The sequence below is a fragment of the Phocoena phocoena genome, chromosome 17, assembly GCF_963924675.1.
Source record: "Phocoena phocoena chromosome 17, mPhoPho1.1, whole genome shotgun sequence".
Classification (NCBI taxonomy): Eukaryota; Metazoa; Chordata; class Mammalia; order Artiodactyla; family Phocoenidae; genus Phocoena; species Phocoena phocoena.
This window is the reverse complement of record NC_089235.1, coordinates 2,209,680-2,230,101: the sequence shown is the minus strand read 5'-3', so window position 1 is coordinate 2,230,101 and position 20,422 is coordinate 2,209,680. Positions and strand designations below refer to the sequence as shown.

Below are 20,422 nucleotides of genomic sequence, written 5' to 3'. Positions count from 1 at the left end.
TCAAACCAAGAAATTGTTCTTTAACTGGTTAAAGGTAATCATATTGATTTAGTCCTATATCCCAGTATTAAAAAGTAAATGAAAATATACTTATCAAAGGCTTAGTATTCAATATATCCTTTAATTTCCTGAAATAACTTTGGTTCCCATGAAATTGTCATTTTAAACATATATAAGAATAAATCAATTTGCGTATCTGGTTTTACATTATCATGAAATAGAAACAAACTCACTTAAAGCCTAAGTCCATGCCAGTGAATCAGCAAAAGCACCTATTTTCCATTTCTTTTTTTTTCATCCATAGAAGCGATAAGGTGATTTTCAACCGATAATTCTGTAGAACTCTCTCTTGAAGCTCAAACTAATAACCCGTGTCTTTGTCAAGATGAAAGGTCAGCCTGAGTAACCGATCACAACGGAAACTTCCATGGTGCCCTCATGAGACAAACCAGCACGAACATCTCATGGGACCAGCCCCACCCATCCGCGGGGCCTCGGTCTAGAAGATCACGTGGCTAAACGCCATCTTCCCATGTGGCAGCAGCAGGTTTAGACAGTATGAGATCTACATGCTAATTTAAAAAGTTTACACTTTTAAAAGGATAATAAAATAGCAACATCATAAAGTCCTTAAAAATAAGGACGAGGAAATTCTCAGTAACATATAATAATGAGGCAAAATTAAGTTACACAGAATACTGCTCGTTTATTTATTCACCAAACATTTATGCTCTTATATATTAAGCATTTTATTATATATTTAAAAAGACACCGTCAGTTTTCTGAAGATATTAGTCTCTGTATAAAGAAGATGTCTTTGCTTTTGTTCTTACTATGAGGCTACACAATCTATACAGAAGCAATATCCAGTCATTACAAATCCTCTTAAATGTTTGCCTTAAGTCTATCACTATAAAGCATCTTTTAACAATAAAATTATCTGGGGAAATTAACTTTCTGGAAGAAAAATAGAAGAGTTATATCCTTTATCTCACAACTTCCTCTAAATAAAATCCTTTATGTTTTAAAAAGTGAAATAATTTAAACAATCCAGGAGAACTACGCGGTAGTAGGTAAGTGAGTATTTAGTAACTTTTGAAAAGAGGGAGTTCTAGATTTAGGACTAGTAAGAAATTATATATTCATTTGTACAATTAGGGTTAGGGTGAAAGAAAAACAACAAACAGTGGCAATATAGCAGGAAATACGGTAAAGTATAAGGAAAATCCTAACAACATAATAAGTAAAAAGACAGTACTACAGAGAAAAGTCATTGAAGAAAATGGAAAAACCATTACTATTTCTAATAAATACGAGAGCATGTTCAATCTCACTAGAAAAAAAGAGGAGTGTGGTAATATTACAATGACTTCGCTTTTTCCAAACGTTAAATTAGCAAAGATCACTGAAAATTAAAATAACTAAAGCTAGCAAGTTTATCTTGAAATATTTGTATAAAATTCCTGGGAACTGTGTGAGATTCTTTGGGGCAATAATTATAATATATACTAAAGCCATAAAAATGTGGATGTTATGTGATCCAGACATTCCCTTTCAAAAAATTAACTGTAAGGAAATACAATATATGAAAAATAAAGGAAAGTGTTAAACACCTTATTATTAATAAATATAAAAAAATGAAAACTGAACAATTTGCATTAAAATAATGCTCATAAGAGTCATGTATTTACATGGAAAATGCAATAATATGACTTTAAGGGGTACATAAGAACAGGAAAGCAGGTACGTGTGTTAAAACAAAGGAGCTTGTAGAAGGCTGCGGGGGAACGTCTGCCAGAAACATTATCATACACGGCTCAGGTCCTGACATTAACCTACCATGTGGTTTTGCACAAGAAACTATGTCTAGCTTGGCTTAACTGTAAAAGTAAAGGTTGCAAATTCTCAAATTATAATTATAACTTGAAATAATATTTCATATGTAGTCATAAAAGTAAACCAGGAATTTGCTATTTCAACTAGCCGACTTTTCCAAAGGCCAGACTTTAACAGCTGTTAAAGCTCATTATTTTAAAGAGTAACAAAATTAAGAATGCGGATGAGGCAGATACGGGAGGGAAGCCTGGAGACTTTTCGGAATATGGAGCATGGATCCTCGGCTGTGAGTAGATCGCGCCAAAAATGAATAAAGTAGTTAATGAATCTAATGATGGGCTGAAAGATTGGTCAGAGGTAACTCAGAGGTAACTCAGTAAACTAGTAAGACCTAGAACCTTCTAGGTAAACTGTGTGACTTAACATGCCATGAAACCATTAACACCAATTTGGAGGAATCTGAAAATATAATCAGTAAACGTTACACAGGTATAAAAATTGGCTTAATTCAAGAATCTTTGGAAATCCTAGTCTTTATACCTGTATTTTGTTTTTAAGATTCTGATAAACATTATGGCAACTATGTTATGAATATCAATGCTGAAAAAGATGAGCGGACACCACTGTTCTTAGACCATTCTATTTCTGTTGCCATAACGTTGTTGTAATATATTTAGATAAGTACATTTAAAATATCCTTTAAGCATAAATTTTTATGTAGATCAGATGACTCCCTTTCTAAATCAAATTTTGGACTTCAAGTTTTCTTGTTCATGTATCAAAATGAAGCTATTGATATTGATTTGTCTCTATTAGCAGAAGAACTTCACGATTAAATGATGTCATTTGTCTATCAATCTTTCAATTAGAAGATCAGTTAGCTTTAACTTCTTTTCCATTCAATTTTTGGAATCAAAGTAAAACTTCAGAAATTTCATTATGTCAAAATTGAAATATCTCTTACTCTGAATGTTACCATAAATTCAGTTAAAAACTTCAGCGTTGGATATGTTATTTGTTATTGCAACAATAATATGAATTTGTACTGTTGGTAGAGCACAGTGTTATGGTAATATCAGTATTTTCTTAAATTAAGAAACGTATGCAGCTAAAGTGTACTTGCATTGATTTTGGTGAATACGCCAGAAAACATATACTAACGTGAGAACTTATAAAGTGCTGTGAACTTTCCAACAGTAGAAGGGATATGATGTAAGCAAATAGTACATAGTATCTCCTGAACTCTGCAAGCCCAGGGGTCTCTGCCCTCTCTACATAACTTTAACCAAGGGGCGTTGGTTTTGGATTGGAAAATTCCTGCAACCGGTGGTAATCTTAATTTGTTGAACTTGATGGACAGCAAGTCCAAAAGGAGGGAAAGAAAGAAAACAAACAAAAAACTGATAGCAAATGTATGAAAACATTTCTGAGGATTTTTGAAATCTAGAATTCCACCCAAAGTCTTCAGAATAAATGGTCACAGGCCAGATTCTCATTTCCTCAGAAAAAGAAACTCATTTAACTTTGTTCAGCTAGCTTTATCCCATGGAATAGATTTCAAGAAACTATAAAAAAAATTTTCCCTATAAAATATACTATTTAATGGATTTTAGTAATAATGGAGCCAAAATACCTTACTAGTGGTATTTATTAAAACTTTTTTTTTTATTTTTAACAGTCAGAAACAGTGTTCAACTCAACATCCTGTCAGAATGACTATATGAAATGATAAATTTAAAATGTACCTGGCATTTTGAAGATGTCTTTAAATATTTTTAAGTGACTGAAACATGCAAGCAAAGATGCCGTACGTGTGGAGAACACAATAAGTCCCAGCATTTTCAATAGTTGTAAAAAAGTCACTGAAGATGGCTAAGAAACATGGTGGGTAATAGGAAAATATACAGTAAAAGGTTATCACCCAAAGCGCCCTCACAATTAAAGATTACAAAAGAAAATTCTGCAAAAGAAGCATTTGCCTCTGAACCACTCTTCATAATGCGTGCGCCGTCTTTAAATTACGGCAGGCTCTAACAATTTTGGAAAAAATAAAAGGAAATAATGCAGGCAAACAGATAACGCTGAAACCTTTGGATTCAATGCCAATTGGGTTTTATAATTTAAGGTCATCATTCTTAAACCAGTGAGAAATCTTTATAAACTATGCTTACAAACAGTGATTAATCCACTTATGATTGAAGATGAAATGCTCAAATATTATCAAGCAGAATATTCATGTGAATATCATAAGGCACATAGCATGGAACCCATCCCTCGTTCCTGACCTTGAGTCATTTATGGGCGGCCACATGGACTTCACTCAGGGCCTGTGAAGCATTCCATGTGTCCACTGCTGTCCTTCAATGGAATGTCATCTTTCTTACAGTGAGTGTGACGCTGGTCTAGACCCTTTCACATCCTCCCACTAATCCCTGCAATAGCTAGGGTACTGCCATTTTCCAGAGGATGCAATTAAGGAAACATCACGTACATTCATAGTATTTCACAACTATTAAGCGGGAATCAAACCCAAGTCGGCCATGCTCCATGGTTCCTACTTTTCTTTTAGCCCAACCTGCTTCTTTGGTTTTCTACAATTATTTGCCTGACCAAACATCAAAGACCCGTTGATTGAGCACGATTATAACTGAACTTCCATTGCAAATAGTCTGAAAGATCCTTAGAATAGAGGACAGACTCAGAGCCCCATTTGGTACAAGACACGAAACTCAGGAAAGTAATTTGCTGATCTTCTCAAGCATGGTCTGTTCTGAGTCATCATTGCTTCTTCTTTACAATGCTGTTGCTATTATAAGCTTCTTTCACTCTCTCTCTCCAAGTAAAAAGTGTCCCATAAGCTACCCATTTGTTTAAGATTCATGGTTAGAATTGGCTTAAAGTTTAGAAATGCCAGTGATCTAAAGAACTTCAGTGGGAAGGGAAAAGAAAAAGCTTTCCCTTCCTCCATATTTTCGACATTTACCACAGAGATTTTCCGAGCCGGCTGTAATCCCCCAGAGACGGGTGGCAGAGCGGGCTGCAACTGAGGGACTCAGGTTAGCAAATGAATCAAGTGTTTGTATGATATCGTGTTCCTTAGTTGCAGACTATTCAAAAATATAATTCATCAATTGTATGTCTATAAATGGAAAGGGAAGCTGCACAAATGAGATGAAAAACTTACATGCCGAACAAAATAGGCAAACCAATCTCTAGGGCTTCCCTGGTGGTGCAGTGGTTAAGAATCCGCCTGCCAATGCAGGGGACATGGGTTCGAGCCCTGGTCCAGGAAGATCCCACATGCCGTGGAGCAACTAAGCCCGTGCGCCACAACTACTGAGCCTGTGTGCCTAGAGCCCGTGCTCTGCAACAAGAGAAGCCACCGCAATGAGAAGCCCGCGCACCGCAACGAAGAATAGCCCCCGCTCGCCGCAACTAGAGAAAGCCCGCGCGCAGCCACGAAGACCCAACACAGCCAAAAATAAAATAAAATAAAATAAATAAAATAAAATAAAACACGAAAAACTCTAGAGTAGAATAATAATAATAAAAAACCCAAAAAACCTCTAATACATTTATCCGTCTCTTTATCGGTTCACTGTGGGCAGAGCCTAATTTCTCTCGGCCCACAGAAAAATTCCTCTTCCAAAAAATGAAATAACGTCTACATATGAAGGTAATTTAAGCTCTGTGTCATCTATCTTCTGAGGAATCTAAGCCTATTTTGCAACATAGGGGGCAAACACACCAGAAAGCACAATCTATATGGATTACAACTTATTACACAGAAGACGTTAAAAATTACAACAAAATTGCTTTGGAGGCAGAATCTGTTTTTATCTCCCTGTAACACCAGTCGCCTGGTATTTGGCGGTTAACTAGTGTTTGCCCAGCAATAACCACAAACATGCTTTTGCTTTTTCTGCTGCAGGGTGTCTTGATGGGTCTCTTGTTAACCAGAAAATCAAATCTTCCCTCAAAACCCTCTTTCTGCTTTGCCTCCCCCTTCGACTTTGCAAGCAGCCCAGGTACACACCCCCTCTGCTGCCTTCCATCCTCCCCTCCCCACTGAGATGAATTAACAACACATGTTAGAATGCCAGTGTCCCGTAAGCGCGTCCTCTTCCTTCCTTTTTTTTCTGTGGGTGGGTTAGGAGTCCTATTTAGTAGAAAACCATGACAAACCTTTTCTTTAAGAATATTTTTCTTTACACATCTTTATCCTTCTCATTTGCTCTTCATTCATGTCAATTATCCTAATTGATCATGTTTTTGAACTTTATAAATTACATTTTTACTAAAACTAGTACATCAACTGTACAGTAACTTTGTAAATCTTATAAATGTGAATGGAAATGATGAATAAAGGGAGAAAAATAGCAATATGAAAAGAAAGCAGAATTAGATGAGAGCTCATGGCTCCCACGTGTTTCCTTGGCAACATCATTTCATGAGCACACGCCTCACCCGTCCTTAGATTGACTCTGTGTCCTTGGACGGTGCTTGAGTCTGGACTAGGGCAATGTCTCCACCGATCTCAGCTGTCATGTGTGATGATCAGTGCTGCACCAGGGGGTGTCTAGGCCTCCCCTGAGTCTGTGAGGGAAGGCTTTCTGGAGGCAGATCTGCTCTCAAGGTGAACGTAAGCTGTGGAAGTGTCATGTGGAAAAGCATGGGGTACGGCTGGATCCTCAAAAGCTGGAAGACACAGGAGATGATGCCAAATCCAGACAGAGACCAGAACCCTGAGAGGCTTCTATCCTGTGTTGACAGATGTCATAAAGGCAGTAGGAAGCCACTAAAGTAATGTAACAAGGGAGACTGATGACATGGCCGAATTTACATTTTAGAAGCGTCATTAATCTGGCAGTGGCTGGGAACAGGGACAGAAGGGCAGGTATCTATGTCTTTGCAATGCTTTGGCTTCTCCCAGACTTCCTGAAAGCCCCCAGTTCCAGGTGTGTCTCTTTCACTAGACTGTGGACATCTTGAGAGAAGGGAGTGTACCCTTCTCTGTGTTCCTTGTGTCTGCACAGAGACGATACATAGGCGTGTGTTCAATACATATGTACATCGAGAAGGCAGGTTGGGCTGCCGTAACCAGATGAGAAGGGGTTGCCCTACTTCCGTCAGAGTGAACCTTCCAGATTTACGCAAGGGCAGCTGTTGAGGAAGAGGCCCGGGTATAGAACACTATTCAGATTCCTTCTGATAACGGAGAGAGGAACGCAGAGAAGTCAGAATCAGGAAGACGACCAGCTCCGGGGCGGGCCCTGTGCTGAGACGTGTTCGGGACGCAGCCTGAGGGATCCAGGCGTGCGTCTGAGCTCCAGTTAACAGAACCAAAGCTTACCATCCTCAGGCCAGGGGCCTAAAGACTGGATGAAACTTCCTGATCAAACATATTTCATCCTGATCAAACGTATTTCATTTAAATTTATTCCCCCCAAATGGACTCTACACTATCCCTATATGATATGTCTATATGTATAAATATTTTCATCAAATATATGGAACATTCACAGAGGGGTATACAGATGTTCACTTTGACAATTTATTTGGAATCTCTCAAACAGGAAAGAAAAAGAAAACAGAAGAAAAGTGTTTCTAAAATGCAGACCTTGTGCGTTATTTTGTAATAGCTTAAACCCATCAACCTGGTGGGTTGATTGTACAGAGTACTTCTTGTAATCATATCTATGTAAAGATATAGAATAACCAAAATACACGTGGAAAAAGAGGTACTAACATGTTTCCACACACTGCTGGATGTGGTGTGCTATTTGTCATTTGTAACATACTAATTTTATTTTGAGAAACTTTACACGCTGTCTGTGTAATAAAGACTGGCAGAAAATGTGGGTTTTCTCGTATAAATTTCTTGGATCCTTAGGGTTTTGTTTTTGTTTTGTTTATTGTTGTTGCTTCTTTCTGGCAACGTGATAAAATTCAGCCACACTGATAACTCATATTATCGATTCTCTGTAGAAATCAGCTCTTTTCTAGTGATTTCTTTTTAACATATGCACACATCTTTGCCAGCTCAGTGGAGAGTAACAGCTCTAGAGAGAAAAGGAAATGAGTTTACTGGGATAGCTCCATCTAAGTCAATATACCTGTACAACATAATAAGCCATCACTGCTTTATTCTCCTCCAGGTTGTCTGAAGGCTGCTCCACTACAGAGATCAAGCAGTTTATGAAATAACTGCTAAATTAACACATAAGTTCCTGCACATTTTATTTTTGAGGCAGTGCCAATTCTTCACTTTGACTATTTGATCTCTAACATTTAATTACGAACTTTATTACTGTGAGTCAATCATTTTCCTTTTCCCCCTAAGTATAAGAAAAAACTCCCCAATTCAAAGAAATCTATTTTTCTAGAAATTGATTCACATGTAAAAGGCATCACTTGAAAACTATTATGTTCATTAAATTAGCGACATATAACAAATTACCTTGGGATGCATGGTCTTTCTGTGTCGAATCATCCTGATTTGGTTAAAAAGCGGTTAAAGAGGAAAGTCTGAGTCACTCAAGGTGGGTGAGGGCCCCTGTATGTCCAGGGCCTGAGTGGTCTGCAGAGGACGGGTCCCATGTCGGGGGTCCCAGTGGAGCCTAAATTCTGTTCACCCAGTGAACGTGGAATAATTTTCTATCTCGGTTACCTGCTGACACCTGCCTGCCAGAAATCTGTTTGTGTTCCAGACCAAGAAGTGTCCCGGGGGAGAGGCCGTCCTGAGGCTGCGCGGTGCGGGGACCAGCTGCCAGGAATGCACCCGGGCACTGAAGGCCACGACATGCGTTGTCTGTTTATAGTATCTGGGTCCTGTGCTAGAGCACGCGCCACTGGAACGGGTTTTCCAAGAAACTTAGAAAAGTCACTGAACTACTGTGAGACACACAGTATTAGAAAAGTGAGCCCGATCCTTAAACAGAGTAACTACCCAATGACGCCTCTGTGGCTACTTTCGGGAGAATAATTCCCCAGAGCTGCCCGGGTCAGAGGCTCCACCCTTCTCTCCAAGCCCTGCTAAGGGCACCTCGTCCTCCTTGTTACTCAGGTCCCTACAGCTCTGCAAGCTCCCAGGTCTAAGCCACACGCCCAATAACCTCCCCGCCCCCCCTCCACTCTTCTCCCCTCCGAAGCATCCTCCCCAAGGCACCAAGGCCATCACAGACGGCATCCTGCTTCTGCCATCAGGTTCTGGTGGCTTTGGTGGCCCTCGGCACTGTGGCGTGTCAGCCCTGGGTTCATCACCCCAGATCTGTGCTCTGCCACCGTGGGCCGGGCACCCTGCCCTCTGACTTGGTGTGGCCTCAGCCATGTGACCTGCTGTGACCAGTGGGAGCCTGTAGATGTCCTAGCAGCAGGGGCACATGAAGAAGGACTGCAGGTAAGGCTTGCTCTGTCCTGCCTGTGTCACCGGCAAGAAAAGGACATGCTGGGCTGACCTCCTGGCTCCACAGGAATCAGGAGTAAGGGTAGCAGAGCCAGGTGGGGGATGCTTGAGGGAACCAGCCATGTGAGGAGTAAGCACTTACTGCTCTAAGGCAGGGAGGCGCTGTCACTGCACCACCCAGCAGCGTGGGGGCCACATCGGCCATGAAGGCCAAGGCCCCTGCTATCCGGTGCTGACTGCTTCACTCTGAACGTGGCCCCGCGGGTCCTGCCAGCGCTGTCAGCCCCTGCCTGGTCAGCGGGCCGTGACTGTGGACTCCGAGGAGAAGGCAGCTTCCTCTGAGTACCGCCCGGCGCTCTTCCCCTCGTTACACGCTTCCAGCCCGAACAACTCCCTTTGCTAAGAACCAGCAAACCTCAGATGAGCCCTTTTGAGTCCATCCTCTCCACCAGGCGCCGTGAGAACAGGGACCTCTATGAAGCAGAGACCCAGGAGGACTGGAGGGAAAGACACGTGTGCTGAGTGCTACTTTTGTAGGAGATGCATCAAGAAAATGTTCATTCTTAGATTCTCGAATTTTCCTTCTGGATTTTTAACAACTATCTTTGATAGGAAAGAGTTGAAATATTATTGAATAAAAAACATAAATCAAAAAGGAAGGTCTAATTCTATTTTTAGAAGTTTAACCCATGGAATTTATATTATGATTATGTTGTAACTATATAAATGCATTTTAGAAGAAGTCAAATTAAACATATTGTGAACTGTGTGTGTACATGAAGGTCATATGTCCTTGGCAAAAACAGTAGATCGAAGATCCTCAAAATTAGTGCCCTTCAACTTATCCAAGCCACAGAAGAGACTCTCAAAAATGAAAAGTGTGAATATACGCCATATTAATTTCCTTTCAAATTTTACCTTGAAACACTGTAAAAATTAACGTCCACTTAAAGATGTGAATGCATTATGAAGATTAAGTGCCCAATCAGACAGTACAGTCAAGTGTTCACAAGGTGACACTCCCTGGCTTGGGGCCTCCAAACCCTGAAATTCCCCCATCCTATAATTCTAACATATTACCTATACAACTAAAAAAATATCATTTTGATATTGGAGATGTTGACACAGAAAAATAATAAAGGAACACTTTTAAAAAGTTGTTTTGAGAGAAGAAAATTTCCCTTCATTATGAGGCCATACTTTTAGTAAGAGAGAATATATATATATATATATAATATATAGACATATATGTCTATATAGTACATATATATACACTTTTTATAGTTATAATGTTTTCTGGCAACACATTTGTTTTATTAAAATTCAATCTCTTGTTTTTCTATAAACATATTAAGGCATAATTTATCTCCTATTAATAAAAACGAGGACCTTAAATCCAACACCTGATAACCAGTCAGAGTGCTGACAGGAGCTGGAAGCAATTCCAGTCGTCCTTGATTAGGACCCAGGCCGCGCACCCTCGCGCTGACCACGCACAGTACCTTGGTCGCAGCGTCAAAGCAGATGAAGCCCATGCTGAAGTCGATCGTGAGCCCCATCAGGTGGCTTTCCAGCACGCACGCATAGGTCTTGCACTGGGCAGAACAAAACACTGTTACTTTCATGTGACTGACCCAATGTCAGGGTTAATAGTCCACATATATCGGACTGTGTCACATCCGCTGTGATAAGTTCTTCATACAACAGCTAACTTTATTTCAGCAATAACTGTATAAGGAACCTGGTGTTGTCAACATCCTAACGTCAACAAAACACAGGCCGAGTGGTTGTTGACCTGCCCGGGGGCTGCAGGGCTGAGTTTCCAACCCTGCCCTGGTGACCTTGTCTTTACCTGTGTCACACTGATGCCTTTCCCTATCTTGGCAATAAAACTGTATACACATTTTTAGGTGTAGGCAAGATTATGTTAAGTTGTCATATTCTGTAGCTAAATATCACTGCATTTTTATTAAGCTAAAAGTGAATTATTAAATATTAAGGTATTACTTAAATTCTTGGCATATCAATTTCATTGATATTCTTAAAAAGAGAGCTCTCAGGCACACAAACAGATTTAATCATCAGAGCAAGAAATACAAGAAACGTCTTGACCTTAAGAGTCTCTACATGTTCATCAGTGTGGTACAAGTTATGTCCTAAAGACATTTACCCTTCTATTATTTGTGTAAGCCTATTGATTCTTCGAAATCAATAATTAATGATCGTTCACTCTGAGATCAGATTAAATTACAATTTTACTTATATAAATAGTTTGGGAAAACTAGTAAAATATAGATGCTGGAATACAAGAATAACAGATGAGAAATACACACTTGGGGCTTATATGAAACAATGCATTTTTATGTCCACAGGCCAGTTTTATTTGCATTTAATTGCAAACTGGAGTGGGATATTCAAATCAAGAGAAACACCTTTTTTTAAAGCCTTTTTTGATGTGGACCATTTTTAAAGTCTTTATTGAATTTGTTACAATATTGCTTCTGTTTTATGTTCTGTTTTTTTGGCCGAGAGGCATGTGGGATCTTAGCTCCCCAACAAGAGATCGAACCCACACTCCCTGCATTGGATGGTGAAGTCTTAACCACTGGACCACCAGGGAAGTCCCAAGAAAAACATTTGTAATTCACAAAGGGGAGAGAGAGGGAGGGAGAGGGAGAAAGAGAGAAACCTATCTCAGGCAAATGTTCGATACCAATCCTTACGTCATATTTGTGTTTATAATACTGTGTATAAATGTACATTAAGTGAATCTCATTCTGACTAACGATGGCTAAATGCATCACGTTGACGCCACCAAAAAGCTATATTCATGTGTTTAAGCCCAATCTGCACTGGAAAGTTATAACCAGGCCAAATTATTCACTTGGAGTTAAGTTTTTCAAAAAAGCAGATTAGAAAGCAAACTTAATGGGCCTTGTAAGTTTATTTGTGGGTGTAATTTTATTTAATACATGAACACCTTACCTTCCATGCTTGTACCCACCCATTACCACTTTATTAAAACTACTATCAACTTAAGGAATACCCAAGGCCATCTCATTTTCTCCAATTTAGACATAATTGCTTGCTATTTTCAAATGACATTATTTAAACAATACATGTCTGGTGGAAACACCTTCAGTATGGAACACTACAATTTATCTCATTAAGAACAGAATTATGAATTAAATTACATTGTTTCGATAATCATTAAATCGAAACAGATACGATATAACTTGAGATCCGCTGAAGTTTTATTCTATGATTTATAGTCTTCATAAACATATGTAATGAGTATATTTGTATGTTTTAACATTGAAATGTTTATTGTTTAATTTCTATATTTATTTTATAATAAAGTTGAATTATAGTTAGAGAAAAGCAAAAAAATTATCCTTTTTAGGGAATTTCAAGCTAGAAACACTTTGAAAGACTTTTGCACAATTAAATATAATTATTATATATAATTATTATATATTATTTTGCACAATTTTATATATTATTACACAATATTTGAAGATCACACATAAAATGAATTTTTACATGCCCTTTTGGATGACAGCTAACTGTCTATAGCTGGATAAAGCACAATGAAAGAGTCTGAAATAATAACATTAAAAGAAATCAAGTTTTGAATGGGACACACTTATTCACAGAAAGTCTTATTTTAAAAGGGTTGTATTAATTCATATTGAATTAGTGTAAAAAAACAATTATATGTCCCTTACCAGTATTATTCACTTACTCTGGGAAAATTGTTCAGAAATTGGACAAATAAAGGTACTAAAAATACAGTAAATTAATTACGCTTAACTCTGGTACTTTGAATACTAGGTGAATGTAAGATGTAATTCATGCAAATTGTCATATTTCTGTTTCAATGTTCATTACATTTTCTACTGTCACCCTGGGAAGTATGGCTAGATTTTAAGGTGTTAATTGAAATGACAATGTAGGATGTTTAGAAATACCTGCTTTCAGTGAATTATCCTTTAAATAAATATATATTTATATCAATATTAAGTACATTAGAGATCAGAAAATATTTAAATAGATAAAGGAATAGATTAGAAGCTAGAAAATGTTAGGGTGCAGTCCTGTTAATGAAAACTAATTTCAAAATAAAAATAGATTAATTTATTAATTTTTATTGTATTAGTTTATTAATTTCCTACTTTTATGCCTGTTTCACAATAGGAGTATGTCCTCTCTTTATTTTTTTACCAACTTTAGTGGAAGTGGAAATATTAGGAACATAGAAGTAAACCACAAACTTCTTCATGTAAATATATTCACATCTTTGAATTTTGAAAATAACAGAACCACAGTGTTCAGTCGTTGATTACTGATTTCTGGTAGAGTAAACAAGGGGAAATTATAAAATCTATAAAACAACCAAAAGCTAAAAAGACATTAAATATTTTTCTTTTCACTTACCATATGCATCTCAAATTTGTATTGTGAATACGTAAGGTGCTAGTACAAAGAAATGCATTGCTCAGGACATCAGTTTAGAGAATGTGAGGTCCAGATTTTAAAAAATAGTAAAATACAGTGAAACAATATAATTTTATCTCTATCTCACTTCTAAACATCAAGAGACTTAAAATGAAATTTTAACTTGAAACCAGCAGGTAGAAATCACCATGTATTTGTTTCCAAGTGAAGTGTGATATTCTAGGGAAATGATAATTAGGAAAACCCCAAACTATCAAAATAAATAACAAAAACGTCAACTCCTGTACAACTTTATACAATGCTTTAAAATGGTCTTAAGTGTTGATACTTGGAATAAAATAACATTTAAGGTATTTTTCATCTTTCTACTTTGATATTAAAATATCTATTTATTGAATTGAGGTTCTATACAGCTAAATTATTGAAACAACATTTCTCAGTTACTTTAACATTTTTAGGTAATGCAGATCAGCAGAATATGAGAAAATGTCAATTAAGCAATGAAAAAAGTGAAAATAAGTCTTCTCCTGTTCCCCTCCCCTGATGGTTATGTCATACTGGTGTGACCTGATGGGTTGAATATGGAAATTGGTAGTCAGAAGAAAGAAATTAATACATGTCACATATCAGTTCAACCTAACTGAACAACTATGCCTCCAAGTCCCCTGTCGCAGGCAGGAATCCCGGGATAATAGTGCTGTACTGTCATCATACATTTGTTTTCAAAATTGTGTCCGTGTGTCTGTTTAGGTCCCGGCTCTGTGACTCAAGTGCATCACAACTGTCCAGTTTTGCCCTTGGTCTCTGTTAAGGGTCAGTTAGGGGTCAGCTGCAGAGCCTGTTCCCATCCACGGTCCTGTGAATTGTACAGGCTACAGGTTTATGACATTTGGTCTAGATATAACTGCACAGTTAAGAGATAAAGTTTAACAAACTTCTGCCGATTACTCACGATGTACAAAACGCACTTCAGTCGGTAGAGGAAAAAAACAATCCCTGGAAACCCACAACTCAGTGCGGGGATGACAAGCACTCATCACTCCAACACAAGCACAGCATGGGGACACCTAAGGAAACGGATTAGGAGACTGTTCGGCAGGGGCGAGTTTGAACAGGACTCATGTGGAAGGGGCAATGGGGGCAAAGGGCAGGGCTGACTGGGTATTAGCAAAATTGTCCTGGATGATGGGACCTCTGAGAAAAGCTTCAAATTCCCTGTCGTTTTGAAGGGTAGAGATGAAGAGAAGGCTTTCTAGCAAGAAAGAGCCTTGTGAGTGAATGAAGTCGTTCAGGCTGGAAATTAGGCGGCTGTGATTGGAGACCAGGAAATGGCTTTGTAAACGATTAATTAAAATAAGAGCGTTTTCTACTTTAGATTTAAGGTAGAGCAGATTCTAATTAAAGTTAGAAATATGTTTTTGATGAGTGGTAGGAAATAGCCTAGAAAGATCAAATTGTAGGAAAATTAAAACGTTTTTCAGAGCCGTGTTGCACTTCATTTAATAGCAATGGCTAATTATTGAACATTTGAGAAGGTCAGGACTCACAGAACGGCATTTTTATGCTCCTTTGAATTTATATTAGAATTCTAGGGGAGTGGGCATGCATCTTTGGGGGTCACAGGTCCTACAATTCCACAGACTCTCACCTGTATCCGTTCCACCTCCAGAAAGGTTGCTGTTTGGAAGGCTCTTTCCCACTGGGCGAGGTCAGAGTCTAATTCCACGGAGAAGTAGAGGTCCTCCCCAGACTCAGACTGCACGGTGAAGCAGTGTTTCCGCCGGTCCAGCAGGTCGCTGTCCTGATGAAAATCTGGAGTTACACAGGCTGGCACACACCAGTTCTACTCTGATAGGGCCACACCTGGATCAGTGCTGACCAGGGGGTGGCGGGGATGCTGCAGTGACAAAGATTACACTCTATGACAGCACTAATTCTTCATTCAAATGGTCACAGCAGACAATTTCCAGGCCTCAAAGTCTATAACGGAAACACTTCTTCTTTGAATTGACACTGAGGCATGTCCATAAGATAGAAATTAGGATTTCTGGTTTCATCTCTTACTAGCAAGGTAACTACCAAAGCATTGAATGCTTGAGATTCAATTCCTTACTGTACAGATGGATAACACACAATTTCTCTTTTTCCTTACAGAGCTGTGAAGATGATGAAATTAAGCAATACTTATTAATGTATTTGCAAATTTAAAGAGCTTCATAAGCATGGTCTCTTATATTGAGTTGATTTCTATAACCCTTAAACTATCATAGGAATATTCTTCTACATGAGAGATGAAAAAACTGTGTCTAACATGTTTCAGAAATTTTATTGCTTTTAAAAAAATACACATTTACCTTACTTATGTAACTGTATTTCACTAAGTCAAAAAGACTCTGACATGGCAATTTTTTGGTCTTACTAGAAGTTTTCAACTAATGTGTTCACACATCTGTATGTGTAGCAACTTCAGAGATGTTAAAAGGTAAAAAGAATGCAGCTAGGAATTGAGAAAGTTGTAAATTGTAAAAGAGAAAGTTGGGGAAATGACTCAGAATACTAGAAACCTGATTCCATACGTCACAGAATGAAAAGGATATTCATGTCTTATTCAGCCAATATGACCAATGTGGAAAAATAGCTTGCATTTTAAATTATATTAACTCAATAATTACATGACTTTGACTTTTTTGTGCTATATAGAAACACAGGAAAAGTAGGCGAAGGTAATATATATACATGAATGTTAGTATTTCCATTTTTATAGCTATGGCAGATATCAAGATATTAAAATTACTTTTCTAGTAAAATGTCACTGAATACCTCCAGAGTAACTATTTTCAAACTCATCTGGCCTTTAAATTATTACTCATATGTTCACAGGTAAATCTTATGATCTGAAAAGTAAAAATTTCAACTTCTGAAAAAAGTAACTGAAATAAATACTTACAACTATTATTTTTAAATTAATTTAAAAGAAAACTCAAGGCATTTTAGATATTAAAAAATCAATTACAATCAATCCAAGTGAACACGCTGTATAATGTAAGTCAATTCATTTTGGAGGATTTTAGTTGCCTCATCTGGGAAAAGAAGGAATAAAAGTTTAAATTTGCTCCTTTTCCCTGGGAAACTGGAATCCCTGATATAAATGGACATAATGGCAAATTTCAGAGAAAACATGAAGCATATTCCTCAGATACAGTCTCTAAATTAATCTTTACAATAATCCATGAAAATAGGCTATAATCTTCCTTTCCCTGAAGAGGGAAATAGGTCTTGGATGTGTTGGTCCCCATTTTGGAAGCTGCTTGGCCCTAGTGACTCAGATCAGATCATTTGGGAGTCACTCAGCCCAAGTTCAGATGTCAGTTCTACCTCTTATTTCTGCTTCTCCTAGAATCAGTGCAGGTATTTCTTAAAAGAGGATGATATACCTGCCTGAATTTCTTATAAAGATGAAATTAATTGATATATTTATATATTGCTTAGAAAAGTGGCATGTATATTAAGTGCTCCATTAATCACTAATATCACACAGTATCATTATTAATCACAATATCACCATCACTAATATTGACTATTACTAAAAAATTGGATTGGATCAGACTCCAGGTCCAAATTACGTTCCAGTACACACACACACACACACACACACACAAACACACACAAACCTGTGATACCACTTATGGTGGAATGCAGGCTGTAGCAGGAGAGTCAGGAAGGCTCCTTTTCTAATAAAATTAACTAACAGTATTCACATTGAAAAAGAAACATGCTTGTCTGAATGTTTATTATGCAGGCAAGTTTGACTTTTGTGCCCTTCTTTAGGCATTGTGTGTGTGTGTACATGTGTGTGTGCCCAGACGGGTGTGTGAATCCTGTCCCAGCACATCACATATACTACAAAAGGCTCTTACAGACATTAGCCATTATGAATTTTATTTCTGAGAAAATTAAGGCTTACAAAGATCAAGTGACTTAAACAAAAACATATTCTAAAAATTCAGAGATCCTAGAATTAAAGGTAAAATGTGTTAAAAAAATATATATATACCTAAGGGAAAAGCAACAAATAACATATAAGGGAATCCACATAAGGTTAACAGCTGATCTTTCAGCAGAAACTCTGCAAGCCAGAAGGGAGTGGCAGGACATATTTAAAGTGATCAAAGGGAAAAAAACTACAACCAAGATAACTCTACCCAGCAAGGATCTCATTCAGATTAGATGGAGAAATTAAAACCTTTACAGACAAGCAAAAGCTAAGAGAATTCAGCACCACCAAACCAGCTTTACAACAAATGCTATAGGAACTTTACTAGGCAGGAAACACCTGAGAAGAAAAAGACCTACAGTAACAAACCCAAAACAATTAAGAAAATGGTAATAGGAACATACATATCGATAATTACCTTAAATGTAAGTGGATTAAATGCTCCAACCAAAAGACATAGATTGGCTGAATGGATACAAAAGCAAGACCTGTATATATGCTGTCTACAAGAGACCACTTAAGACCTAGGGACACATACAGACTGAAAGTGAGGGTGGAGAAAGATATTCCATGCAAATGGAAATCAAAAGAAAGCTGGAGTAGCAATTATCATAACAGACAAAATTGACTTTAAAATAAAGACTATTACAAGAGACGAAGAAGAACTCTACATAACGATCAAGGGATCAATCCAAGAAAAGCATATAACAATTATAAATATTTATGCACCCAACGTAGGAGTACCTCAATACCTAAAGCAAATGCTAACAGCCATAAAAGGGAAAATTGACAGTAACACAATAATTGTAGGGGACTTTAACACCACACTTTCACCAATGGACAGATCATCCAAAATGAAAATAAATAAGGAAACACGAGCTTTAAATGACACATTAAACAAGATGGATTTAATGAATAGTTATAGGACATTCCATCCAAAAACAGCAGAATACACTTTCTTCTCAAGTGCTCATGGAACATTTTCCAGGATAGATCATATCTTGGGTCACAAATCAAGCCTTGGTAAATTTAAGAAAATTGAAATCATATCAAGTATTTTTTCTGACCCCACCACTATAAGACTAGATATCAATTACAGGAAAATATCTGTCAAAAATACAAACACATGGAGGCTAAACAATACCCTACTAAATAACCAAGAGATCACTAAAGAAATCAAAGAGGAAATCAAAAACTACCTAGAGACAAATGACAATGAAAACACAAAAACCCAAAACCTACGGGATACAGCAAAAGCAGTTCTAAGAAGGAAGTTTATAGCAATACAATCCCACCTCAAGAAATGACAAACATTTCAAATAAACAACCTAACCTTACACCTAAAGCAATTAGAGAAAGAAGAACGAAAAACCCCAAAGTTAGCAGAAGGAAAGAAATCATAAAGAACAGATCAGAAATAAATGAAAAAGAAATGATAGCAAAGATCAATAAAACTAAAAGGTGGTTCTTTAATAAGATAAACGAAATCGATAAACTATTAGCTAGACTCATCAAGGAAAAAAGAGATAAGACTCAAATCAATAGAATTAGAAATGAAAAAGGAGAAGTAACAACTGATACTGCAGAAATAAAAGGATCATGAGAGATTACTACAAGCAACTATATGCCAATAAAATGGACAACCTGGAAGAAATGGAAAAATTCTTAGAAATGCACAACCTTCTAAGACTGAACCAGGAAGAAATAGAAAATATATACAGACCAATCACAAGCACTGAAATTGAGACTGTGATTAAAAATCTTCCAACAAACAAAAGCCCAGTACCAGATGGCTTCATAGGCAAATTCTATCAAACATTTAGCGAAGAGCTAGCACCCATCTTTCTCAAACTCTTCCAAAAAATAGCAGAGGGAGGAACACTCCAAAACTCATTCTACAAGGCTAACATCCCCTGATACCAAAACCAGACAGAGATGTCAGAAAGAAGAAACCTACAGGCCAATATCACTGATGAACATAGATGCAAAAATCCTCAACAAAATACTAGCAAACAGAATCCAACAGCACATTAAAAGGATCATATATCATGATCAAGTGGGGTTTATCCCAGGAATGCAAGGATTCTTCAATATATGCAAATCAATCAATGTGATACACCATATTAACAAATTGAAGAATAAAAAACATGATCAACTCAATAGATGCAGAAAAAGCTTTTTACAAAATTCAACACCCATTTATGATAAAACCCCTCCAGAAGGTAGGCATAGAGGGAAGTTACCTCAACATAATAAAGACCCTATATAACAAACCCACAGGCAACATTGTTCTCAATGGTGAAAAACTGAAACCATTTCCATGAAGATCAGGGACAAGACAAGGCTGCCCACTCTCACCACTATTATTCAACATAGTTTTGGAAGTTTTAGCCATAGCAATCAGAGAAGAAAAAGAAATAGAAGGAATCCAAATCAGAAAGCAAGAAGTAAAACTGTCACTGTTTGAAGATGACATGATACTATACATAAAGGATCCTAAATATGCTACCAGAAAACTACTAGAACTAATCAATGAATTTGGTAAAGTACCAAGATACAAAATTAACACACAGAAATCTCTTGCATTCCTATACACTAATGATGAAAAATCTGAAAGAGAAATTAAGGAAACACTCTCATCTACCACTACAACAAAAAGAATAAAATATCTAGGAATAAACCTACCTAAGGAGACAAAAGACCTGTATGCAGAAAACTATAAGACACTG

General features: G+C 37.4%; 1 protein-coding gene across 2 annotated transcripts in view; it reads right to left on the bottom strand.

Annotated features, from left to right (window-relative positions):
• The window catches only part of SNTG1 (syntrophin gamma 1), a 188,496-nt gene that overhangs the window by 18,537 nt on the left and 149,537 nt on the right, over positions 1–20,422 (bottom strand). For both annotated transcript variants that reach the window (XM_065895511.1, XM_065895512.1), the window contains exons 14-15: positions 15,348–15,500; positions 10,744–10,836 (exon numbers count right to left, since the gene is read on the bottom strand). In XM_065895511.1, coding sequence (XP_065751583.1) covers positions 10,744–10,836; positions 15,348–15,500 — 246 coding nt within the window. The remainder of the gene's footprint in view (positions 1–10,743; positions 10,837–15,347; positions 15,501–20,422) is intronic.